At 40.6% G+C, this 27,731-nt stretch overlaps 1 protein-coding gene across 3 annotated transcripts in view; it reads left to right on the top strand.

Annotated features, from left to right (window-relative positions):
* The window catches only part of JAKMIP2 (janus kinase and microtubule interacting protein 2), a 68,047-nt gene extending 40,813 nt beyond the window's left edge, over positions 1–27,234 (top strand). For 2 of the 3 annotated variants that reach the window (XM_047102655.1, XM_047102588.1), the window contains 5 exons: positions 4,045–4,113; positions 7,401–7,478; positions 9,439–9,642; positions 15,603–15,668; positions 18,869–18,919. In XM_047102655.1, coding sequence (XP_046958611.1) covers positions 4,045–4,113; positions 7,401–7,478; positions 9,439–9,642; positions 15,603–15,668; positions 18,869–18,919 — 468 coding nt within the window. Of the gene's footprint in view, positions 1–4,044; positions 4,114–7,400; positions 7,479–9,438; positions 9,643–15,602; positions 15,669–18,868; positions 18,920–27,123 lie in introns of those variants that run through there. The other variant, XM_047102505.1, reaches the window with a different exon arrangement.
* The last annotated feature ends 497 nt before the right edge of the window (positions 27,235–27,731 follow it).

Here is a 27,731-nt window from a genome sequence, read left to right as displayed (position 1 = left end):
TTGCATTGTCCCAAACATAAGGTCCAGAATCTAGAACTTGCCAAGAGGGTTCCTAGGTCTGGCTCTTGCCTGCTTCTCCAGGATCCCACTTGTTTCTTTGGTCCCTAGCTGAGGGCCAGCCATATACAAATCCTTTTGGTGTCCCAGTCTTCTCTGTTTCTCTCTCTCTTTCTCCATCTCTATCAGTATTTCCATCCCTTGGTCCTTACGCTGTTCTCTTTGCCTAGAAGTTACTTTCTTCTTCCTTTTCTCCCTTTGTGTGGCTCAATCTTAACCATTAGACATCCCCATACATGGGTAGCCTTCTTCTTCGCCCAAGCCCTGTTAGGTATTTTTTTCTCTGTATTTCCACAGTGACCTGTGCATCTGCTACTATGGCTTTTAACAACTGTAATGTGGCTGCTTGTTTTTTGTTGTTGTTATATGCCCCACAACTACCTACCACTAGACGTTAAACTCCATGAGGGCAACTATGGTATCTGTTTATTCCACTTTGTTTCCCTAGTTCTTCACAACAGTCCAGCACATCTAACAGTTGATCAGCAAGTATTTACTGAGGGAGTGAATAAGTGACTTTGTGAATGTCCACAGGACAGTGTTCCAATGCCACGCTGATGAAGAAAATACAGTTTGTACTCCCATATCTGCTACATTTATTTGGCAGCAATAGCCAGTGTCGCATTCTATTGGACTCATGAGGGCTACAATTCTTTATTGAAAGAAAAGTCACCTTAATTTAGGGATATCAAGAAAACTTGGGCCAATTTCTGTAAAAGGCAAGGACTAGGATGTGAAGGAAAGATTAGGGAAATGGGAAAGAAAATAGGAATAGGCTGGGGCGCCTGGGTGGCTCAGTTGGTTAAGCATCCAACTTTGGCTCAGGTCAGGATCTCGAGGTCCATAAGTTTGAGCTCCATGTCGGGCTCTGTGCTGACAGCTCAGACCCTGGAGCCTGCTTCGGATTCTGTGTCTCCCTCTCTCTGCCCCTCCCCCACTCATGTGCGCACGTGCGCGCGCGCGCTATCTTTCTCTCTCAAAAATAAATAAACATTAAAAAAAAGAAAGTAGGAATAGGAAAAAGTAAAGGAAAAATGGGTCTGTGTGCCTCACATTTACTTAGATTGATGGAAATTTTCTTCCATTCCCTGCCCTGTGTGCATGCGATGCAACTTGAACTTAACCATAATTAACACTTGCATAGTGCTTTGTTTGTACCTGGCACTTCTCTTGATACTACTGTTATAGATGAGGTATCTGAAGCACAGAGAAGGCAGGTAACTGCCCTAGTCACACAGCTAGAAAATGATGGGGTCAGGATTCACACTCAAGCAGTCTGTTCCCGGAGTCCATGATCTTCTTCTCCGCTGCACCACAATTCCCCTCAAGCATTCTATTGAAAGCAGGAAGTGCCCTTTACAGAGCCTGTAGGAGCTGATCTATTAGCCCTTCAGCGAATTAGTTCACGCCTCCACTTACCTCCTTTGCAAGACCGGTATGAGGGGTTCAGTTGAACATTTAGAGTGATGACAGTGTGCTTAGCACTGAAGGGATAAGTGAAGAACCAAATGCACAAGATGCAAACCTGTCCTTAGAGTGCTCATAGTCTGTGCAGTTCACAAGTTAGTGTCGCCTCCTACCTTTGGGATTTACAGATGAACATGTCTATCTCCAAGTAATTCTAAATGTCAGCCTTGAACTTTTGAATACCACAACCTTGGATAGCATTCTGCTGTCTAGGAGTATAATTGATAACCAGAGATTGAACATAGACAAATTTCCAACAAGGAAATCCTATTGTGACTTTGTGTTAATAAGAGTAAGAGCAGTAACCTTAAGTGAGAACATGTTATGGGCCAGGTACTGCACAAATGTCATTGTTCTCCCAACCATCCTAAATTTATCCACTGTTTTCATTCTACACATGAGGAAACTGAGGTGTGGGCTATTCAGTAACTTGTGTCAAGCTTCACAAGTCAGAAGGGCTACAAGTCAACACACAAGTCTGTATCTGAAGCCCATGACTGAACTGCTTTAATTTACTATACTTAAAAATACGGTTTCTCAATGATAAATGGGCAGTAAGTAAAAGGCAGCATTTTAATAAAGCTTGATGGTCTGCACTTGCAGAGACTACCCATGATTTCGGATGGAAATCTGTTTCAAGGAGAGGCCACGTGTATGTACAAGAACTGAGAGAGTAGGTCCTCAGTCTCCCTGTGCATTTATTCTTTCCCCACATTTCTTATAGCTAAGAGGCTGTTGGACAGGTGTCGCCTTGTGAATGTCAGGCTTTAGTATGTAGAAAAAATGCACGGGGCACCTGGGTGGCTCAGTCGGTTAAGCATCCAACTTTGGCTCAGGTCATGATCTCGTGGTTTGTGAGTTCAAGCCATGCATCAGGCTCTTTCCTGGAGCCTGCTTTGGATTCTGTGTTTCCCTCTCTCTCTGTCCCTCCCCTGCTCATGCTGTTTCTCTTTCTCAAAAATAAATATTTAAAAAAAATGCTCAGTGCACCACATAATTTATCACAGATAAACTGAAATGAAATCACTAGTATGGAGGCAAATTCCTAACAGTGTAGATGTATAAAAATAAATGTTGGGGTGCCTGGGCGGCTCAGTCATTTGAGCATATGACTCGATATCAGCTCAGGTCATGATCCCAAGGTGGTGGGATCAAGCCACGAATCGGGCTCTGCACTGAGGATACAGACTGCTTAAGATTCTCTTTCTCCTTGGGGCATCTAGGTGGCTTAGTCGGTTTTAGCGTCCGACTTCGGCTCAGGTCACAATCTCACCGTTCACAAGTTCAAGCCTCATGTCAGGCTCTGTGCTGACAGCTCGGAGCCTGGAGCCTGCTGTGGATTCTGTGTCTCCCTCTCTCTCTCTGCCCATCCCCTGCTCAATGCTCTGTCTCTATCTCTCAAAAATGAATAAATGTTAAAAAAAATTTATATTAAAAAAAAAGATTCTCTTTCTCCTTCTGCCCTTCTCCCCTGCTCACATGCTTTCATCTCTCTCTCTAAAATGAATGGATGAATGTTAACCAAGAACTAGAATTATTGTGTACCCAGTACATGCAGTACATTGTGCATAGTGTCTTCCATTAATTACATCCTGTAATTCTTCAAATTATTAACCCTATTTCACAGAAAAGAAAGTTAAAGCTTAGAGAAATCAGATAACCTTTCAAGGCCACACAGCCATGAAAATCCTGGATTGGGATTAGACCCAGGGTAGTCTGCCTGTAGAACCCCCACAATTATTATGCCCAGTTGCCTCCCTACAGGATAAGCTGATGTTTAACTTGGGAGAGACATGTTATAATATGTGCTATTAAGCAATATATGTGGTAAGCTTATTACTCAAAATCTTATTATTCAATCTTATTATTCAAAATCTTATTCAAAGTCTGATTTTACTCAGGGTGTTGATCAATGTTAACGTCAGTGCCATATAACAGGATGATATATTCTAAGTGTTAGGAAAGGTAAGTTTTTTAATGTGATTTAAAATGCCTCCACTCAACAAAAATGATTCTTCAACACTTAGCTGTAGTCAGTTTCATACACTGAAAAATGGCCATTTCTCCAGTCTCACCTGGCCTTCTTACTTTCATTATGTTTCCCCCAGCCACGAAGAATTGGGTATCTCTTCTGCTTGGAACTTGCCCGTCATTTTTGCCTAATCATGTTTGACTCAAAATCGTCAGACTCTAGCGCAGTTGTCTTTTCCAAGAAAGCCTCCTATGATGTTTTCTAATGAGCGCAAAAAACATGTTGGTCTTACTCACCATAGAAGCCCTTGTACCTAGTGCAGTGCCTGACACATGGTCGACATCAGTGAATGCGTTTGTTGAGTGAGTGAATGAATGAATGAGTGAGTAACTCTATTTCCTGAACTAAGAGATAAAACGCACTGAGTTTCCAATTCAGTTCTCTGAGAAAAAAGAGGAAGAGACAAAGCAACTTAGTAGACTGCACCACATACACCATGTCAAGCAGTGATGTCAGACATTTTTGTTTACTCCTTGTTTACTCCTTAGTGGATCCAGCAAATCGAAGGAGCGGAGGCTGCCCTGCACCAGAAAATGATGGAATTGGAAAGTGACATGGTGAGTCCAAAGATGAGGCATCATAAAAATGACAAAAAATAGGGCACCTGGGTGGCTCAGTGCTTAAGCACCGGACTTTAGTTCAGGTCATGATCTCACACTTTGTAAGTTGGAACCCCGAATCAGGTGAGCACATGCCCCATTTAGGGTGAGCTCGTGTCCTGCTTCACGTGAGCTTGAGCCCCACCTCAGGTGAGCCTCAGTTCTTTCTCTCTCGGCCCCTCATGGGATTTTCTCTCTCTCTGCCCCTCAATCACTTGCACCCTCTCTCTCAAAAAAAAATTTTTTTTTAAATGAAGAAAAATACTCAAGGCAAATGGAAAACAACTGTTTTCTACCAGTTTCATTGGCACCAATGAAAGTTTGCAGCTTCGCATTATTTGGTGTACAGACTGGGGAATGAAATTCCTGAAAGTATCCCACAATTTCAAGTTATATTCTTCAAAGATATGTTGTATTTTTACAATATTTCTAAAACTAATGCTGAATAAAATTCAACTAGGTGATTTCTTTCTTAGGCTAAATTTTTCCACCATGTATAGTCAGAGTAAAAATTACAGAAATGATGAGTATAACTATGATTTTAAAAATCTCCAAGCCAGTTTGTGCCCATTAAGATGACCACTATCAAAAACAAAACAAAACAAAACAGAAAATAACAAGTGTTGGTGGGAACATGGAGAAATTGGAACCTATGCGCTGTTGGTAGGAACATAAAATGATGTGTAGCTGCTAATGAAAATAGTACGGTGTGGTTGCTCAAAATATTCAAAATAGAATTATCGTATAATCCAGCAATACCACTTTTGGGAATATGCCCAAGATAATTGAAGGTAGGTTTTCAGAGAAATGTTTGTACACCCATGCTCACAGCAGCATTATTCACCATAGCTTAAATGTGGAAGCAACCCAAGAGTCTATCACTGGATGAATGGATAGCAAAATGTGGTCTGTACATACAATGAATATTATTAAAGCTTTAGAAAGGAAGGAAATTTGGGACGCCTGGGTGGCTCAGTCGGTTGAGCATCCGACTTTGGCTCAGGTCATGATCTCGCGGTCTGAGGGTTTGAGCCCCGCGTCAGAGTCTGTGCTGACAGTTCAGAGCCTGGAGCTGCTTCAGATTCTGTGTCTCCCTCTCTCTCTGCCCCTCCCCTGCTTGAACTGTCTCTCTCTGTCTGTCTCTCTCTCTCTCTCTCTCTCTCTCTCCTCTCTCTCTCTCAAAAATAAACATTAAAAAAAACTTTTAGAAAGGAAGGAAATTCTAATATATGATATAACGTGGATGAACCTTGAGGATATTATGCAAAGTGAAATAAGCCAATCGCAAAAAGACAAATAATGTATGATTCCACTTATGTAAGTATCTAGAGTAGTCAGACTAATAGAAAGTAGGAACAATGGCCGTTAGGAGTGAAGACGAAGAGAAAATGAGTTGTCATTTGATGGATACGGTTTCAGTTTTGCAAAATGAAAAGCATTCTGGAGATTGGCTGCTTAACTGTAAATATACTTAACCCTACTGAATTGTACACTTAAAAATGGTTAAGAGTAATTTTGTGTGTTTTACCGTAATTAACTATTTCTTTAAATCCCTAAGCACAGGAATTGTTCATTATAACTTGCAGGAATATATAGGATTTTATAACTGTACTGTCATTATTATTATTACTACTGAAAAACAGGTAGTGATTCCTATCAGGTTAGGGAATCCTATAACAAGAATAACTTGCAGGGTGCCTGGGTGGCTCGGTTGGGTAAGCGTCTGACTCTTGATTTCGGCTCGGGTCATGATCTCACGATTTTGTGAATTTGAGCCCCAAATTGGACTCTGTGCTGACCACACGGTCAGCTGAACCTACTTGGGATTCTCCCCCTTTCTCTGTCCTTCCCCCCACTCATACTGTCTCTGTCTCTCTCAAAATAAATAAACTTAAAAAAAAAAGCCTCACTGTCACTACTTGTAAAGTGGGGGTAAAATATCAGCCTGGAGTATTGTATGGAGCTGCTATGACATTCAAAGGAGGTAAAAAGTGTGCAGAGCTTTCAAAGTGATGAAGTTTGCTCTGTCAGATGATTTTATGATTTCATTGAAATATGGAGCAAAATGAATTCTGTGACAGAACACCAATATTAAATGTTTTTCTTATTTTTCATTAATATTGTACTACAGTATTGGTAGCCTTGAGAGATTTAAAATGAACAGTACAGTTAAAAGTTTTAGCTATGAAACCAACGGAGGAGTCAAATACAGAAAAAATAGAGAGACAGCATCAGTGGGAAGGGGGCAGAGAGAGGAGACAGAGGATCCAAAACGGGCTCCACGCTGACAGGCTGACAGCAGTGAGCCTGATGCGGGGGTCGAACTCACAAACGAGGTCTTGATCTGAGCGGAAGTTGGATGCTCAACCGACTGAGCCACCCAGGTGCCCCATGAGATATATATATACTTTTAATGTTTATTTATTTTTGAGAGAGTATAGAGCGCACGTAGGGGAGGGGCAGAGAGAGAAAGGGAGACACGGAAGCCAAAACATGCTCCAGGCTATCAGCACAGAGCCTGACGCAGGGCTTGAGCTCATGAACCTTGATCCCGAAGTTGGACCCTGAACCGACTGAGCCACCCAAGTGCCCCACAAAGTTATGTTTTTAAATGCTGTTGGAAAGATGCTTGCGATGTGAGACCAGGCATGCAGACAATGGGGACAACCAAGGGAACTTCAGATTTCGGTCCCAGCTCGTACTGGTTTTGTGGCAGAAGCACAAGCCCATTCATGAAGTGACATTGTGGGTGGAATAGCTGCCATCCCCCCACATCATTATCCATCTTTGTGTTTGCTAATTGTGCGAGATAATTTTGAATCATTTTTTATTATACAACTGTGCATATTACATTTCAAAACATTCTTACAAAAATAGACTCTCACAATATATTTGCACAGATATAGTTATTAGTAACCCTGTCCTTAACCACGTGCTCTTGGACTGGCATAAAAATCCTTGAAAGCATTCCATGTGGTGGATTGTTCATGATACCTTGTATACTTCTTTCCATTGATTTTCACATTCTCTGTGTGAGACTATGAAAGTTGAACTATTTTCCTAACAGAATCTATGACCCTATAAATGCTAGTGACTGGTCTTGTTGGGGAGTTAGAGGAAACATTCATCAATACCATTTATATACTGCTTTCTAGTAAACTAAGTTCTTTTCTCTTTATCATTCTCTTCATCTTTTATCATGTAAGCTCATATCGCTTTGTCTTTTCTCTTTATCCTTTTTATAGGAACAATTCTGCAAAATAAAAGGCTATTTGGAGGAAGAACTAGATTACAGAAAACAAGCTCTCGACCAAGCATATATGGTAGGTACAGCAAGCACTCAGAACACCCAGAGTTCACAGTCCTGTGCTGTGGAGTGAAGCATCATGGTTCACTTGTCCCGCCATGTACTTGAATAGACCACAACATGCAAGCTCATTTATTCAGTGGTTTCCAGTTCTGGTTGTAGAATAAATACATCCCTACCTATTTCCCGTTATATTACTCTTATAATATGTAATGCATACTTAATTATGCTTCATATAAAAAAATTAAGTGTCTGTTACAAAATACTTTAATGAGAGACAGGTTGGATGGTACTGTAGATGAAAGAGAAATTTTATTAAATCTGTTTGGGAGCCTCACGTAGTGAGAGAAGAGTAGAGCATTTAATGTCTGCTGTGTATATTTTTCCTTCACATATTTCTCACAACCCTCTGGGGTGCAGGTAATATGATCATTCCTGTATTACATATGAGGAAATGAAGGCTTGGAGAGTGAAAGAACTCTGCCCGAGAGAGCAAGCACGTAGTGCTCAGTTCTGACTCCAGACCCTGTGGCCTTCTCTACCGTAATCCAGCCACAGTAAGTGAGGCTGTTCGGGAGATGGGTTGTGCCTTTTCTCCCCCACAGAAGGCTGTGTGGACTGAGGACCCCATTTGATTCATTCCCCATGACAGATTCATAACACATAATTCCTAATACGGGACAACAGCTTGCATTTCTTCTCTCCATATACTGCCCCCCCCCCCGCAACCATTAATTCACAGTAATGACTCAAGAGAAAAAGACCAAACTTAAAAGGGGAACATTTCAAGGAGTTTCTGGTAGAGGTTTTTATAATGCTTTCCTGGAAGCAGCCTGAGTCACTTTGGGGATAAGAATGAAGCACTTAGCCCCTGCTTGTAACAGAGATGAATTAGTATTCTCCAAAATGAGTAAGAGATTCTGAGCACTGCTCGATGGGGAAAGGAGAAAAATGAGAGTTGGCCACCAGAGAATAAAAAAGGAAGCACTTTCTCCCCTCCCTTCCTACCCTTTTATCCTTGCCTTCTTTACCTACACATGGTCAGGTTCAGGTGCTTATGTGTCCCATGAGCAAGTACTCATTCAGACACATGTCATGTTAAAAAGGTGAGATCTGTTCAGTCGAGTACAAAGCTAGGAACTTGGAAACAAGAGCTAGGAAAATACTCTGTACCAAGGCATGACCATTTACCTCTGTCAAAGTCACAGGAGGTAAGATTGTAGATTTTGGTGACTATAACTGAAGCATGTTTAAAAAACAAAACAAAACAAAACTGGAATATAAGGATATAAGGATTCTTCATCCAAAACAGAGAAGACTCAAGGAGGCATTTTATAGTTAAAGCAGCTTTAAATGTCAGAATATTAAAAAAACAAACCAATTGCAAAGACTCCAGGCCATTTTCAGATCATGTCTCCTAATTTGTATTTTAAGATAGGGAGACTGTAAAGCCATCTTCAAGTTCGTATGTGTGTCATGTGGAAGAGAGGTGGCATTTTGTGTGTGAAATAGATCCCCAAGTTAGTATTCCAACTTAGACCACTTTTCAGTGCTTATTTCTAAACGTACAGCCACCATGATAGATGTCTACGTATCTGAAGGGCTGTCAGATGGAAGAAAGCACAAATCTGTTCTCAGCTACATTTGAGAATAGAAGAATATGCAATTTTATAACAAAGTAAGGACTTACTAAAAATGAAAGGTGTGTGAAATGGACAGGATCCCAAGAAAAAGAACAGATGCCCCATCATCAGAGAAGTTCAGGTATTGTTAGCTTGATGACTCACGGAGTCTTACAAAGGGGATTATCAGAACGGTAGTGTGGCTGGATAAGCTTTGAGATTGATTTTAGTGCTATGATCCCGTAAGACTCCAGTAATACATAACTCCCCTCTCCCCCACACGCAGTGTCTCCATTCACATACCACCAGAAATGCTAAGTTCCAAAGTTAGACTTTTCTAATTCTGTTTGCCAGAGAATCCAGGAACTAGAAGCTACTTTGTACAATGCTCTGCAGCAAGAAACCGTTATCAAGTTTGGTGAATTATTAAGTGAAAAACAGCAAGAAGAGCTGAGAACAGCGGTAGAAAAGTTACGGCGGCAGATGCTGAGGAAGAGCAGAGAGTATGACTGTCAGATTCTTCAGGAGCGAATGGAGCTCTTACAGCAAGCCCATCAGGTGAGGACGGAGCCACTGCATCTCTGTAGGGTTGGTACTAAGCAAATGGGACTTAGTACTAAGTACGTGGTATGGAGTGTGGGTGAGAGAAGCCCAGGAGCTGTACGCCATCTTCGGAGAGTAAGATACAGAACTCTTGTTGGCCGCCTAGACTCAGAGACAGGATGACAGTTTGGTAATGATTCAGTCTTGAGAAAATTGGCATTCCAGAAGCATTGCCTACTGCTACTATTCGGGGAGCTGTTTTGTCATGAAATACCCTTTGGGTCTCCTGGAGCCTGATTAGCTCCCTTATGCAGGGAAGCAAGACTCTCCCCAGGACAGAAATACTGCTTCCTCCTGTTACTCATCCCAGCCCATAATCTAGCCTGATCAGATCATCTGAATAGGGTAAAAGAGAACAAGGGCCTTTTTCTTTATTCCCAGAACAAACAGCAACAACAACAAAGCCTGGAAGCTGCCGCTTACTTACTGGCATTTGCTATGTCAGGAACTAAACTAAGGGCTCTGCTTACATCATTGCATTTAATCTTCACAGTAGCCCACTAAGGTAAGTATTCTTATTATCCCATTGAGGAGATAATGATACTGAAGACATGAGTGCTTAAGTCATTTGCCCAAGGTGACACAGATAGTGAGCACCAGAGCCAGTATCTACTCAGGTGTGCATAACTCAAGGCCAGTGCGTATAACCATTGTGCTACCCTCTCCTATGCAACTTGAGTCCTCTCTGATTGATGTGACCCATCTAGACCAGGAAGGCTCTGGAGACACTCAATATTCATTTATAGCCAAAATTCTTAATTCCATCTGTTAGTTCATGTCTTAGCTTGACAGGTGAGGACTAAGGCCCTGGTCAAAAAGCAGATTCCAAAAGAATTACAAAGTTGATAGTGCCAGTAGGATTTGGTACTTAGAAGCTGGGATAAGCAACTGATACACAATCCAGATGGACAATACAAGAAGTAAGAGTTGTGTGGTCTTTAGAGATCAAGGTGGGTGGGAAAGGAACAGGTTATTTTATGACACCCATAAGAACGGTTTATGGGGAACATGACACTTAGCACACTTCCTGCGTAGCCAGGAGTTGTGTGAATCTTTATAATCGAACAGATTATCTGAGTTAACAGGGAGCTAAGAGCAGTGAAGCCTTTTGTCCCAGAGATGGTGAACACATGCATGTTTGTTTCAGTGCACTTTCAGATTCCATCTTAAAGTTCTGGGTTTTGATCCTGGAATGTTTTTCAGCCCTTTAATGATAGACCCCATGGCCTCATTAGTTGCGGGAATAAAAGTGCCCTCTGCATAATTTTTTTATACTGCAATGGCATTTAGTTAATTTCAACAAATCAGCAGTTGTGCTATGGAACCACAGAAGTGTTTATTTTTTTAAAAAAAATTTTAATGTTTATTTATTTTTGAGAGAGAGAGAGAGGCAGAGAGAGAGGGAGACACAGAATCTGAAGCAGTCTCCAGGCTCTGTCTGAGCTGTCAGCACAGAGCCTGATGCGAGGCTCCTACTCGTGAACTGTGAGATCATGACCTGAGCCAAAGTCGGACGTTTAACTGATTGAGCCACCCAGGTGCCCCAAAAGTATTTATTTTTAAGATGGGCAAAGAGTTATCTAAATTTATTTATGATTAAAACCTTGTCATTTTTTTGAGTCTCTAACCAAGCCAAACCTGAAAGACATGTTTTGTTTGCTTTGTTTTAAGCTATCCAGTGAGAGTTACATTACATTTCTAAGCCTCAGAGATTTCCATTGAAATTTTCTATCTCCCAAACAAATGTTCATTAGAAAATGCCTTTTCTAATTATTTCTTACTCTTTGTCTCCCTTTATAATCAGTAGATTTAAGAGAATTATTCCAGAAGGTATTGGCCAGGTTTTGTCATGTATAAGCTATGTGATCCAGTTAAATCCTAGAGCCTATCAGTAACTATTTATTGGACATTTCTGTTTGAATGTTTCACAGTGAACTCATATGAAACATATCTAAGTGTGCATTTTTATTCTTTCCCCTTTTCTCCCCATCTGCCTGTTTTCGTCAGTAGAATTACCATATCCCAAAGCACTCAGGCTGGAAACCCTGGAGTCTTCTTTATCCTTTATCTCCAATCATTAATATAGCACTACATCCAATTAGTATTTCTCCTAAAATGTTTCTGAAGCTGGTCTATTTTGTCCACACTTGTAACTTGAGGCAGAGGCAGGACCTTTCAACCCTGCAACAGCTCCCAGATGCTGCCAGATGTCCTCTGATATAACCTGACTCCGTCATCTAGGCATTTATTCAGTCACATATTTAAATGCACTTCCCAGTCTTTGGATACCATTTCAGACATAGAGAACTCACATGGACTCTGCTTTTACAAAGCATAGGACTTATTGATGGAGACAAAGGAGGTTAACACAAAGAAAAAAAATTACGTTTGGTATCTCTTGACAAGTGGCATAAAAAAGTCATATGCAGGATGCCACGGGGATTGAGTGGTGGAGAGGACTTCCTGCCCTCTCTGTAGTTCATCATGCATATCACTACACATTCTTTCACCTTTCCTCAAGGTACATTCTTCCTCAAAGCCTCCATGATCTCAATTTGCAGTTGGGTCTAGGCCTATGCAGCTCTCTCCAGGTCCTTCATTAGCTGGCTACCCCTTCTCTGAAAACCTGATCTGAGACAATCTCCAGAGTATACTGTCCTCTCTACTCATGCAGAATTCTTCCTGGTACCGCTTGGGTCATGACTCCCTCCTCTAAGCCTTTGTTGGCATGACCACTCACCATAAAATGCCCCTCGTGTCTGCTGCATTTATCTAAATGTTCTCATTTTTCCAGTCCCAGCTTAAGATCCACCTCCTTTAGGATGTTCCCCTGATAATAATGGACTACATACTACTGAAAAAAATCTGTACTTCATATCCTGTTACACATTGTTTCAAAACCATATTTGAAAGCCTGCTTGTGCCAGGAATATTATGGTGGACAGAGACATAAAGGTCACTGCTCTCATCTGTCCTACCCATGAAAAGGGTCAAAGCAACAACACAAATTAGCAATGACCAAGGCAATTTCAGAGAGTGTCAATAAATGCTATGAAGAAAAGTATACGATGTGTGTGTGTGTTTGGGAATACGATGTGTGTGTGTGTGTTTAGACTGGCTAGGCAGATCAGGCATCTCTGAAGATGTCTAAAACCCAAGGGACCAGCCACACAAAGATCTTGGCAAAGTGCCCCAGAGATAGGGACAACAGAGTCTAAGTCTCTATTGTGGGAACATTTGGAATAGTCAAGGAACAGAGAGAAGGCCATAAAAATGGAGCACGTAGAGCCAAGGTGAAGTGGATGTGAAGTGAAGTTGGAGCGGGAAGAAAAGGCTAAATCACACTGGGCCTTGAAGGAGTTTGGGTTCTATTCTGAGTGCAGCCTGGCTGCCTCTCCCTTATTCTTACGCTTGTTCCTCTCCGCCTTAAACTCAGGGCCTGCCCTGATTATTCCACATGTCAGGAGTACACACAGCTGCTGTAGATGGATGTACTAAGTTAGAAACAGAACTAGCAGTAAGCTCTCACCCCAGTCCTGATGCGGACAACAGTGACTTGGTGTACTGATTAGCAGGACAGGTAAGATAGAAAGGGGTCTCTTTTAGACCTGAGAAGGTTCCCCCTTGGATGGGGTGGCAAGTGAATGGGAAAGGAAAGAAATAGAGCATGCAGCACACGACTGTAGCATAAATAACTCATGTAGTTAACAAGCATAGGCAACTTCCTTGTGCTGAACGCTGTCCTACTTACTAGAGATTAGTGATGAAGTTACAATGGTGTTGCCATCGTTTACCTTTTCTACTTAATTTGTTTCTCCCTGTGTTTTAAACTCCATCTCTCCATCTTATTCCAATGGTTCTTTGGGACCAAAAATGGACTGGTGTCTGTATTCTCCATTATATCCAGCATAGTCCTGACCTTTGTAAGAAGTTGCTCAACAAACATGCACTTGATGGCCAAGTAGACACTGTAGTAATCTCTAGTAATCCCACATGTCCATGATTGTGTTGAGATAACACTTGCCTCCACATTCAGTAGACATATAAAGGAATTACATGTACACTCAAGGTGGAAATGTCTAGCAAATTTATTCTTTTATTGTGTAGCTTTGGCGCCTGAGCAGCACTGTGGAAATATACACAAGCACACACATCACTCCCATGTACACACACCATTAGCTTCCAGGCCCGTTCTCTTACCCATCATTCATTGTCCTATAATTTCACGGTCAGCCTTGATAGTCTCTCTGACCCAAACACCTCATCCTCTCCTGCACAAACCTCAGTCCCTTCCCTTTAGAGCACATTCCTCAGTCTTCTCATTCCCTACGTTTGGTCAGATGATTCTTTTTCTGTTTTTCATGTATTTTGGTTTTTGTTTATATATTTTGTTTTTTATATATTTTGATAAAGAGAGGGTGAGAGAGAGTATGCACATGTGTGTGTGAGCGGGAGAGGGGCAGAGAGAGAATCCCAAGCAGGCTCCACACTGTCAACATAGAGCCTGATGTGGGGCTCAAACTCCCAAACCATAAGATCATGACCTAAGCCGAAATCAAGAGTGGGATGTTCAACCAACTGAACCACACAGGCACCCTGGTCAGATGATTCTCTATGGTAGGGGGCTGTCCTGTATATCATCCTGGGCTCTGCCTATTAGATGGTAATTACTACCCCCACCCTAGGTGTGATTATTGACCACATGTGATTAAAAAATGTCCAGATAGTCAGTGATGATGGTTGCATAACTTTGTGAATATTCTAAAACCACTGAATTATATACCTCAGATTAAATTAAATAACTTTAAGAGATATCCAGACATTGCCAAAGCTCCCCTGGGGGGCAGAGTCATCCTCTGTTGAGAACCACTGTTTCAGAGTAGGGAGATACGATTTTCAAGTTCAAGTATTTGTTCTAGCTTCCTCTTCTTCACATATTGCATTATAAAAACCTCTTTTTCTATATTATTACCACATTTAGCTTCCACTGTTTTCTTCTCAGACTCCTGTTCTCATTTTCTGATTATTCCCAAGAGAGGCATTAAATAACAAACTTACACTGTATAACCATGTGCCATGAACATAAAAGGCCTTTAGTTGCCTAGAAATTTGAAGATTATTTTTCACTTGCAAATAATTATGTAATGTTGATTTCAAATCTGCACTTTTTAAATCACTGGAATTTTGTTACACAGTTGACAGGTGAGTTCAAAGATAGTTCTGGAATTATTTTGTCCTTAGGATTCCTTATGCTTTTTGCTATGTTTAGTTTTTCCCTAACTTAATCAGTTGTCTCTTTGGAATTTTTGCCCAAGTCTTATCTCTACTTTTTTTTATGAGAATTGGCAAATCCTGTTTTATGAGGAAATTCTACCCTGAAGCAGAGATGAAACATGGTTGGAAAGGAAGGGTAGCAAAAAACAAGGGGACTGTTTGCATTTGTGTATGTATATCACCACTAGCCATTTTTTACAGTGGTAATCAACAACCAAAAATCCCAATCCCAATGGCTCCAACACAGTTAGTTTCTTGCTCGCCAGTTCCAGGACATAGTGCTGTCTCGATGAGCAGGTGGTACTCCTGTGTGCTCCTACTCACGTTCCACTGGCCAAATAGGCCTCACGGCCAAGCCCGAGGACGCTGGGGTGAGAACGTTACCTCCCTCTCAGAGATAGGTCTGTAGAGACAGGTGCATAGACAGGGGTAGCAAATTTAAAAACACATACGTAATCAATGCCATGCTTTTGCATGACAAGTATGGGTAATCCAACCGTCTTCTGGGTGTGGGAAAACGTATACGAGATGCTTCCAGCTGTGAGTACTAATGTTAATGTTTTCGTAGCAAGTTTCGTGTTTTAGGTTGGCAAACAGTCTTCTTGTTAACACCCACTCTTTCTCTTTTTTCCTTTGTTCAGAGAATTCGTGACTTAGAAGATAAAACAGACATCCAGAAAAGACAGATAAAGGACTTAGAAGAAAAGGTATGTGTTAAATTCAGTGTGAATTTCAGTCTTTAACTTTTAGACCAGAAAATAATAGGAGTTTCATTCACTGCATTGTGTTTCTTCTGTTACTGTGTATCTTGCTGAGGCAGGTGTTGTTACAGTCAATATAAACTTCACCTCCAGTCAGTCACCAGCATTCCAGAAAAGGTTCTGTCTTCAGCAACCTCACCTGGACATGTTTGCCTTTTGTGTTGATTCCTATTTTTTGCTATGGGTGTTTTCTTTCCTCACTTCCCCTTTCTTATCTTCATTTCCTTTCCAGAAATTTCTCATGAGTTTTGTGCCTCTACTTTGCTCTTTCTTTTCAAAATATTTTTCGTCCCTTTTTGAAAAAAAAAAATCATTCCTGTTACTATTGATAAAAAGCCCTTTCTTCCTTGTGCTGCAGTGTCCCCTCCACAGTAAGTCCAGAAACTTAGGTTGACACTTAGGTGATGATAAAGCCCTCATGTCACTTCCCCCAGTGGCCTGAAAGCCTCCTCAGAGTCAGCCAACACTTTCAGGGGAAAGCGTAACAGTCCTGAAAGACTGCATTTGGGAATGTACACGGGGGGTGGGGGGGGACGGGAGAGGGCTTACACAGGAGTGCTGAACAAGCTGCAGTGAGGCCAACAATCTTAACACAACAACAGTGACCCTGCCGTGATGCCCGGGAGCATCGTGCTGAGGAACACAGCAAGGATCGCAAGAGGCTTTGCCTAGAGTTCCAATCTGAATTCCTGTGATGCCAAAGAATATGGCTATTTTGCAGCATCTTCCGTGGGCACCCAAGAAGAAAATAGCAAACCATCTGCTGCTTCTGAGACAACGGTCAGGATTTTCTTCCTCCCAAATTGCTTCTGTAGCTGCCCATACATAGGAGATCAGAGGGAGCTGGTCGGGGCCAGGAGCCAGACCATCAGCAGCCTGGATTCTTACGTCAGCTGGGTCTTCACATACTTACTTGACCTTGGGTATGTGACTGAGACTTGTGTCTAAGCCTTATCGATAAAATGGGGATGATAGAGCTTGCCCTCCTCTCCTCTCGTGGGTTCTGCAAGGAACAAACAGGGCCGCTTAGGTGAAAATTACGAAACACTGAGAGTGTTCGATTAAAAAGTATAATTTTTAAAATTTCCAGACATAAAGTACACATCCTCTGCAAAATTTTAAATTTGAATGGTCCTCATTTCAGAAGTGTGCTGCCTAGCTCTGTGGGACTGAATGAGGCAAAGGTGAAGTGCAGTAAGCCAAGGACTGAGTCTGACTTCCCAGTGTTTGGCAAGAAGACCCACAGAAGGTGGGAACTGTTTCCAGCTTCTCCAGTTGTCAACGCACATGCCTGATGCCTTCCATTTTCCATAGCTTCAAATGGCTAGCTCTTGGTTCTAGTAATTTTCTGTACGAAGTCTTAACCAGCTCTGTGGCTGACAAAGAGGAAGTCAGAATTAAAACCACAAACTTTAGTTTGATTCCATCCCCATTCATGTAAGGAAAACCAGACTAAAAAGGGGGGGGGGAGTGGATTTTTAAAATATCTATTAATGTCACTACCCTAGGCATTTTCTTTTTTTAATGTTTATTTATGTTAGAAAGAAAGAGAGAGTGAGCAGGGGAGGGGCAGAGAAAGAGGGAGACACAGAATGCAAAGCAGGCTTCATCGGCTTCATTGACTCTCCTGCAGTTACTCTGTGAGACAGACACAGCAGATCTCAGGATCCCCTTTTTTGCTGGTAATAAAACAACAGGTCAGAGAGATTAAACAACATTCCCAGGACCATATAACCAGTCCATATCAAGACGCCCAGAGGCCAGGGTGTCTGACTCAAGGTGCTACGTTCGGCCCACCACACTGCCTGGACAAAGAATCTCATTGCCAGCGAGGTGATGGGCCTTTCCTCATGTCCCGAGAGGCGGCGCTGATATCTGACCTCAGAGGAGTAGAGGAAGCCTCCTTTCCCCTCCATCTTGTACTATGGGCATCATTTTACCACTCTCCATCTTCAAAGAATGGGAAAAAAAAAAACAAAAAAAGAAAAAGGACAGAGTTTCTGCTTTCCAGACTCCTAGAACGGTCACCAACACATGGCTCTTAGCACCGTGTTTATAACTTGTCCCTACAATTTTGCTATGGTGAAGCCAGAGCCCTGTAAACAGTGGCCTTAAAAGACACATGAGGATAACATGCTCAACATTAGAATGCCATACACCACCCTTATTCAAGGAAGTCGTGTCTGACAAAATGGTGCTGAAATGTGATAACAAGGTCAAAGTCTGATTCTGTAGGAGTACCTCACCAAGGAAATTGGTATTTGAAAACCTCTGATCTGACCTGTGACCTTCTACAATTAGTATGCAGTTGGTTATGCACCACTGCTATGCAAGCATGTCTGTCCACCCAAGTATCTGCTTTTCTGGAGAAAGTTCTAAGCGAAGAGACACAATTCAGACTCCATTTAAGTTCTATGAGTCAAAGAAAGAGAATATCTGCGAAGCATGGAGGTTTGAACAGCAGCATGCATTCATTCATTGTCTAAGGCGTCCTCTGATGTACAAGCACCTTTCATACCACACATCCTGGCTCATCCAGGGTAGACCCAGGATACACCTGCTGTCCTGATGTAATTACTGATAGCGTCTGCATTTCTACCTCAGGAGTAGCCCACTGCAGATAATTTATCATAGGTTTACCTTACATATTAATATTCTCTCTGCTATGCCTTCTTCACATTAACCAAACAATGATAGCATTAAGTGATGAAGTGGATACTCTGATCATATTTTTGTAGTTTTGATTTACCCTGTCACACATTAAAAACAGACAATAATATATAATAAAGTAGGATCCAGGAGGTCTAAATTCAAGGCTTTACTATGACATGAAATTACATGCAATTAGACTGTTGATGAACCGTTCAGTGCTTGCTTTTCTCACTTAAAGAATTAGGGGCTTAGATCCATGATCTATTAGACCACCTCAGTTGTAAAATGTATCAGGTGATGTTGGTTGACACCAGTTAGTCCTCACATTATTTTGCCAATAGATAGGTAAAACATGTTTGTTTGTTTTTTTTAAACAAAAGGTCTTTGGTATGTATGTGACAAGTGGTCAGACCTGAGTAAAGTGGAAAAGCTTGAGGTTTTGTTGACACTACAGAAATTCAGATTTATGTAATCTTCTTCTTTTTCTTCTGCAGTTTCTGTTTCTATTCTTGTTCTTCTCTCTTGCCTTTATTCTATGGCCTTGATGTCAAGGTGCCTCTTCAGGTAAGATTTCATTTAATTCTCAAAATGTGGTTCTAAGAGGTGTTTGATCAGAAGGATGCTGTATACAGTTACTAGTAATGCCCATGTTTGTTTGGTTTAAAAAAAAACACAAATACATTTGGTTTGGTTAGCTTAAATGCCATAAAAGGAGAAACAGATCACCTGGAACTAATGTAACATTGTGTATCAACTGTGCTTCAATTAAAAAAAAGATTAAAGACCTGGAGCCTGTTTCCCATTCTGTGTCTCCCTCTCTCTCTGCCCCTCCCCCGTTCATGCTCTGTCTCTCTCTCTGTCCAAAAAATAAATAAACGTTGAAAAAAAAAAAATTTTAAAAAAAAAAAAGATTAAAGTAAAAAAAGTGAGAAACAGATCCAGTCCATTTGGGTGATTTTTTTTTTTAATTTTTTAAATGTTTTTATTTGTTTTTGAGACAGAGAGAGACAGAGCATGAGCAGGGGAGGGGCAGAGAGAGGGGGAGACACAGAATCCGAAGCAGGCTCCAGGCTCTGAGCTGTCAGCACAGAGCCCCACGCGGGGCTCGAACTCACAGACTGTGAGGTTATGACCTGAGCTGAAGTCGGATGCTGAACCGACTGAGCCAACCAGGGGCCCCCCATTTGGGTGATTATTAAAAAAAATAAAGCAACCACCAAATATGGAAATCAAGAATATTGTTCTAGTTAACCGTGTTGCTTTGGGAAGTCATGGTGTTTATGGGGCTTAGTATTCTCATCAGTCTTTTAATATATGGAAGGATTTGCTTCCCTCTCTGCAAAATGAAGAAATATCAGTATATTTTTAGTATCTCATCCAGCTTGAAAATTCTGATTCTGTAAACCTAACAAGCTAAAAATGGCTGGTTATTTTTAACCCCTTCTCCCAGTCTGATTTCATCAGAATTGAGGAAAGCAGGCTATTAAGTGAAATTGGATCTTCTTTTCAAGTAAGCTAACTTTCAGTGCCCATATAGAAAAACGAGAGTTTTATTACTTCTCAATGATTAAGTCTTTGTCTCACAAATACATGTATAAATAATCTTAGACACTGATTCCCAAAGCTATGAAAAATACAGGTTCCAAGTCCTTACCTCCAACTCAGTGGATCAGGTTACTGGAGGTGGAGGTGAGATGGAGGGGTGGGAGAGGTGGAAAGCAAGGACCAGTCTGTGTTTCTAACAGGCATACCAGCTGAGTCTGATGTCTCCCTGGGTACAGAAACTGCACCTCATAATAGCATTATTTAAAAATGAACAAGGGCCAGGTGCTCTTCTAAATCCATACGTCATGGTCTGCGTCCACTTTGATTTTCCTCTTAAGTTCCATTACACAGGGATCTTCCCTGGGCCTCATGTTATTCAACATTTTCTATAGCAAGTTGAAAAATAGAGAAGAGACACTTTCTCTCCATGGGTATCAACCCTGTTACCTACGTGAGGAACCGACAAGCAAAAGTACATTAGCATGGCCTGATACAAGGAAGCAGTTAAGCATATATGCCCAGAAAGTTTATGTCCTCATATAACCAACCTTCTGGCTTTATGCTTTCTTCCGAAAGAGTTTCTGTTCAGCCTGCCAGCCGTCCTTTGTCTGCCAAGCAGGATGGTAATCCTGCAGAACATAGGGAAAAGACTGTGTCTCTTAAATTGAATGAAAATGTAAGGTGAAATGGGTGAGATTTTCTAGGACGAGGTAGGAATGGCCAGAGCATCAGAAAACGAATAGCCCTCCCCCACCAAGAATAATAAAGAAACAGGACACAAGTACTATGTGGTAATTGAGGGGAGAAAAATCAAAACTCATCAAGACTAGTCAGAAAATGGGTAGGTTCGAACAGTCACATCATTAATGGCTTACCCTTACACGCCAGGGGCTGTTCTGAGCTATAGATACAGTAATCCTCAAAATGCCCCCTGTAGAGTAAGGGCTGCATTTATTCCTTTCTTTACAGTTGGAGAAACAGTAGCACGGGAACTTCCAAGGCCATAGAGCTACAATTGGCAGGATTAGTATTTGTACCCAGACCCTCACTCTAAAGGCTTTTAGCCACTTTTAAGCACCACGCTGCCTCCCAAAGGAGAGGGCATTGCTGTCACTTTGTGAGCGCCATTTCTGTTTGTATATATAAGCAATCAGAGGCGTCTTCTGAAATGTGGGTGGTACTGCTGGGCTAGTGGGTTTTGAAATTACATTGTGCTCATCTCTCTACCTTTTCCCATTTTGTGTGACTCTTTGAGGGTTGTACAAGACTTAATTTGCTTTTCCTCCAGAGTAGCACGTAACTGACACTTAGTAATTGTCTGTTGAATGAAAGATCATGATTATAAGTAATAAGGATATAGCAGATCAATGTGACAGGGAATCTGGGGAGTCTAAAATATGTATGGGAAAATGGCTGAGTAGTTTAGAGTTACAACTTCGAAGTTAGATATACTGTTAAGTTTGGATCCTGCCATTTACAAGCTATGGCGTGGTAGCTTTAATCCACCTGAGATTAGGTTTCCTTGTCTGTAAAGTGGTTGTATTACCCACACCATGGTATTATATTGAGAGAACTAAATGAGATTGTGCACATAAAGGACTAATTGCATCACTTGGAACATAGTTCAATCATCAGCAACTCTTAGCTGGTATTATTTTTAAAAGCTGGCTATCACGTTTACTGAATTTGTTAATATATAAGTTTGAAATTATAACCTCTAGCATTATCAAGTAGTTTACCACCCAAACCAGAACAAGTAGTTGCCGTTTCATCTCCTCTTTTCAGGGAGTAATCTAGATTTAAATAAGACATGCCTGGAAATTGATTAATGCCACTTTTATCTCCATAGCAGATGAGCTAGAGATAGGGAAAAAAATCAGGGAGAAAAATGCTTGGCTTGTCTGCAGAGAGTAAAGGCATGCTACACACATAATCATAAAAATATTTTTCCTACTAAATTAAGGGTTTATATTCTGCTCTTAAACCCAAGACTAACTTAAAGTATATTTAAAGATTTCCTCCTTAAAGTGAAGCGACTCATGGTTTTTTTCCTTTTAGCAATTACAATTACCTAAGTCATTTTTGTCAGTGATGATCTAGAAGCTGCTGAAGGCTCCCAAGAAGGCACCCTTATTGCCTTATTGCTCTCAGTGACTGCTAAGTAACGCAAGTCCATGGATTATATTGGGACTTTTATCTTAAGGAGAGGAACCCCAGGTAGTTTTAGGAGATATCATCTGTCCATGCATTCTGTATATTTACTCGAAATAAGTAGGGTACCACAAATTCTTTCATATTAGTTATTTCAGGAGACAAAGGAAAGAAGAAAATGAGAGGAGTACAGAAATAGCTATCACTGGGTTGTTATATCCAGGTTACAATAACCCACTGAAAAAAACCCTGTTCTTCTGAAGAGGGACAGTTTAATAAAGAACATAATAGAACCAGCTCTGTTCATTATGAAGTTTGGAAGACCAGACAGAAAACAGGTGATCATGATTCTTTGTCTATGTACTCTGGTTCCTTTTCTCTCTTTTTAATTTTTTTTAATGTTTATTTATTTTGAGATTGAGAGAGAGAGAGAGACAAAGCACAAGCAGGGGAGGGGTGGCAGAGAGAGAGGGAAACACAGAATCTGAAGCAGGCTCTGGGGTCTGAGCTGTCAGCACAGAGCCCAACGCAGGGCTTAAACTCACGAACCACGAGATCATGACCTGAGCCAAAGTCGGAAGAATAACTGACTGAGCCACCCAGGCACCCGTACCATGGTTCCTTTTTAATGATTCCTGTGTCAGCCACGAACTCTTGAACCTGATAGCTGTGTATTTTCACTTCCTGTCTAGTAACATAAAACATATTAAAAGTCACATAATACTGTATTATTGTTCTGATCCAAAAAAAAAAAAAAAAACCTTTAAAAATATATACTGCAGTATAAGAACAGCCACAGGTCATTAGTTACAAATTCTCCATTAAAATATGCAAATTTTCATTTCTTATTTATAGTTTTCAGTCTCTCCTCCCACCAAGGCCTGCAGGTGGCCTGTGGAAAACAGATGGCAACAGGAACTCTACTATATTTATTGTTTCAAATAAAGAATTTCGCTCCTTATTCTTTTATATTGGTAGGACAGGTCTGTAAGATGAATCATTGTATGCCAGTTAATCAGTCTTTCTTTATGTAAATGTATCTATTAGCCTTCATCTAGTCATATTAAGAATGTTTCCCTATCTGTCTTACATAGACTATTAAGAAAGTGTAGAGTAGGGCTTATGCTTTATCTTTGTATCTTCAATGTCTACAACAGTGTCTTATACATACTAGGTGCTAAATACATTTTACGTTGACATATGGACAAAAGGGTAGACAGATGAATGAGTAAATAGTTGGGTAAATTGAAAGCAGATTTATGACATGTTAGATTGTAGCCCTTGATAGCATAGTAGTGTAATACAAAGATAAGTGTGTGATTTGTTCTTTATATGTCATTGGAGAATAACCTCAAGAATAAGTGAACAAAGGAAAGGATACATGAACAAATACCCCAACTTCCTAGTGGGGACACCCTCCTAACTCAGTTCATTGCTTCTCCAGACACTCTTATAACTCACTCTCCACACGGCCACTGAGTCCGTTTTAGGAAACAAATCTAATCATGCCCCATTCCTGGGAAAGTATCATTATTAGGGGGAAATCCCAATCCCTTCATGTGGCCAAGAGAGCCCTGTGTCATCTCACTGCAGATGGTCTCTTTGGGCTTTTTCTTGCTCTAGGATCTCCCTTGATGAGTCTTGCTCCCTTCTGCCTACCACAGGGGTTTGCCCACACAGTCTTTGTGTGCATGGTACTTTCAACCCTGCTTTATCTAGTAAACACCTACTCACTCATCCTTCAGAACTCAGCTCACTTGTGATTCCTGCAGGGAAATCTTCCTTGATTTCACTCCCAGCAACATTTCACGTGCATTTGGCTTGTTTTGGTTGTTGTTATTGTTGTTGCTGTTTTTAATTAATAATGCCTCTCTCCCTCATTGTATATAGGTTCATGAAGGCAGGGACCATACATGTTTTCTTCGTCCTTGTAACCCCAGTACCCAGATAGTGCCTAGCTTATAGTTGGCCATCAATAAATACTTCTTTTTTTATTATTTTTATCTTTATTTTTATTTGTTTGAGTTTATATACTTATTTTGAGAGAAAGAAAGAAGGGGTACACAAGCAGGGGAGGGGCAGAGAGACAGAGGGAGTGAGAATCCCGAGCAGGCTCCTCGCCATCAGCACAGAGCCCGATGCAGGGCTTGAACTCACAAACCATGAGGTCATGACCTGAGCCAAGGTCAAGAGTTGGATGCTTAACAAACTGTGCTACCAGGTGCCCCAATCAATAAATACTTCTTAATGGTAGTGATGATATTATGGTAAGGAAGAGGAAGAGGTTATCTCTTTTGTGGTTGAAAGAGTACATTTCATATCTATTGTATTTAATAGAGTGATTCTACAAAATAAATACTATTATACTTCTCTAAACATTAATTTCTTAATATAAAAAATTAGCAAGTATTAGCATCTACTATTTTCCTAAGGATTAACTGATGTTATATAAGTAAAGCAACCAATATAGTACCTGGCACATAGAAAGACTCATTAAAAGCCAACTTCCTAGGACATAGCAAACATTCTGTCCTGGATCATGCATTGTGAGACATACTTGCATCTACTCGGGCCACATGTTTCCCACACCATGGTCAACTATTTAATATCCATTTGTACTGCCCATCCCAGTGTAAAATCAGGGACTCAGGGAAGCCTCCCCTGATCTTCTGACTTCAGTTACATTTCATTCAATATTTCCTGCCTTTCTCATGGGGCAGTTTCCTCATCTGTAAAATGGAGGCAATAATAAGAGCTATCTTTTATTGAATATTCTACCATATGATAAACTGTATATGAGGACTGATGGAATGCAAGGTGTCATGAAGGCCTTAGGGGTCTGGATGGTACAGTTGGTTGGGTCGTGGTGACCTTTATAGAGACACAGGAAGCAGGAAGAGGGCGTGACTGCTGTCCAGGATTTACAGTTACTTGTGATAACTAGAGATCAGGATATGGCTACAGTTTGTTAATCAATATGCCTCTAAATATGTGGCCCATAAATTAGGATCTAAACTACCTTCTAGCAGTTAGAAAACCCTCAAGAATGGTGAACATAAGTAGTCTGCCGATTGGACCCGACTAATATTCGCTAAGTGTCATCTATGAATCAACTGGCATGGTGGGTACTTGGATACTAGAGTCTCAGGTCAGAAGTGACATCACTGTGCTCATTCACTTAGAGTCTGGTGGCAGGTAGTAAATTCTCAGAAATGATAGCTGCAATCGCTATTTTACAGAGGAGGAAACTAAAGCTCATTGAAATTAAGGAACCCACTGAAAAGAATCCTTGAGGTTCTGTAATACCAGCTTTCAGAACCAAGATGAATTTATATTCTATACAGTTTGAGTTATAGTGTACTGACCTTTAGTTGACTGAAAATTGGTCATCGATGGCTAGTGCTTCACGTATTCGGAATGCCCATTTGAATAAATGTGGCTTTGCTCCTAGTTCCTTTACAGATACTCACTGTACAGAAATTTAATATTCTGGGAGACTACAAGCCCCCTTTTTTTTTTTAAACCAACATGGTTTTATTCAAATGATGGGCTTTACTTCAGTTGTGACAGGCAGAAATGATGCCTGTGTGTTTTGAAACAGAATTTAGGATTTATCTCTGAGAATGTATAAATTGAAAGTTTGTAAGTAAAAGACTTTCTATGTTTACATATTTATTTTATACACACACATACATATACTATATACATATAGTATATATATTTGTATACATGTAGTATATTTGTATATATATATTATATAGAAACAGGCCAGGTTCTTAAATAGTACATGATAGCATGTCCTCTGTGCTGTCTTTGCCTGTTTGGAGGAAGAGATTATTATGTCCTTCACTTCTAACCAACTAAAAACCCAGACATAGAGACTTAAAGAGGAATAGGGATAGGAATCCTAACTGGCATAGTCCAGGGACGTACCTCTTTCAGGAAGATCACTGGAGCCAATGAAGAAACCCTGTATGGCATAGTTCCCAGGTCAGGACCTCAGGGTGGAGACCATCTGGTACTGGATACAATTGTTGAGGAGGAAGTGTGACATAAAAGTAAGTCATTGAAGGGCATAGACAGACCTGCTTTTTAAAATCTTACATTTATATTTGGGGATATAATTCATTAGAGCTTCTTAAGGTATTGTCTTAGAAGGCCACAGAAGAAAAGGCAACAATCATAATTGCTAATATGTCAGGCCACTTATTATGAAACAAGAACTGTTAATTGCTTTATGTGCATTATGTTGCAATAACCCTTAAAATAGATCATTCTGTTTTCTCACTTAAAATCAAAGTAATTAAGCTTAGAAACTTCATTGATGTAACTTAAAGAAGATCGTAGAGCTCAAAGAAGTGGTAAAGAATTTTTTTTTCTTTAGAAAAAAAAAGAGCTTTTTTCCAGTTTCAGCCATGGACAGAAATGATGATTAAAGAATTTTCCCTCTGTTTTACAGAGTAACCGAAAACATGGATAAGACCCCAGAAAGGCAAATGCCTCTAAACCTTCAAAGATGGCAGAAATGTTTACAACAGTGAAAGGGAGATCAAATGCTAAGAACTACCGTGTAGCCAGGACTACAACTGTGTATTTTAAAGCCATTATTCAAGGTTTCTTACTTGACAGTTCCTACATGACCCTGTTGAAAATCTACAATATATGCTGCATTTAATGAAACATGTATATGTCAAACCAGAAGAGAAGAAGTATAAACATATATTGTGTAAAGAAAAAAAATCAGCAATGGAAACAGTTTCAGCAGATCAAGGAAAGATGTGTCTTGGGCATGGAACCAAAGTTACAAAGAAACATTCTACCCCTGCTGTGCAGGGGGATCATTTTAATGTAACACTACACCCCCATGGAAACTCTAGTCCCGAAATAAACATTTTAAAAAATCAAAACAAACAAACAAAAAACAAGGGAGGGTGGGGAATGAAGCACGAGGAATACCTATGAGGAGCTATTTACAATAAAATGTTTCATTTGAAAAGTCTGGTTTCTTACTACAGGGATTTGCTTTTTGTCTTTATTGTTGTTTAAAACTCAGGAACAGAGACATCTACAGTGTGAATGGGAAGAAAAGCAGTCTCCCGTTGGTCTTTCTGCAAAAGGTGAAGCTTGTGGAATGCATTCCACAGATGACAGAGGATCACAGTGAGCCCCAACTAAACTGGCAACGAGGCGAGGCAAAGGACCTCGGCAAATGTAACATAAGAAATAAAAGCAGATTTGATGCTTCCCTGGCCTTCTGTCACATCTGTGTTCCTCCACAAACAGACTGATCTCATTGCTATCGAAAATTAAGAAGACGATGTTCTAAATCACAAGCTCCCTGACGTAGTTCTTTTTCGAATGCCAACGTCTATAGGGAACACGGGCCAGAGAGCATCTTTGAATCCATTTCTAAAATACCGGTTTTCAAATGGCTGCTTAAAATGCCTGCAAATAAATATGTTATATGATTTGAGTAAAAACACACAATACAGGCGATAAGTAAACTTCTACCAACAGTTGAGTTTGCCACAGAGATGTGAATATTTAATAAAATGATGATTATTTTTTAAAGTATCCTGATATGCCTAGAGCATTCTGACCTCTTGTCATTTAGACTGATAACATTTTTTTCCCCCAGAGAGCTGACCACAGCAAGACAGC

Source organism: Lynx rufus, unplaced genomic scaffold (genome assembly GCF_022079265.1).
Source record: "Lynx rufus isolate CCGP_SWC_20201006 ecotype Redwood Valley unplaced genomic scaffold, mLynRuf1.p SCAF_1, whole genome shotgun sequence".
In the NCBI taxonomy this organism is placed as follows: domain Eukaryota; kingdom Metazoa; phylum Chordata; class Mammalia; order Carnivora; family Felidae; genus Lynx; species Lynx rufus.
The sequence above is the reverse complement of the archived record's forward strand: the minus strand, read 5'-3'. Positions and strand labels throughout refer to the sequence as shown.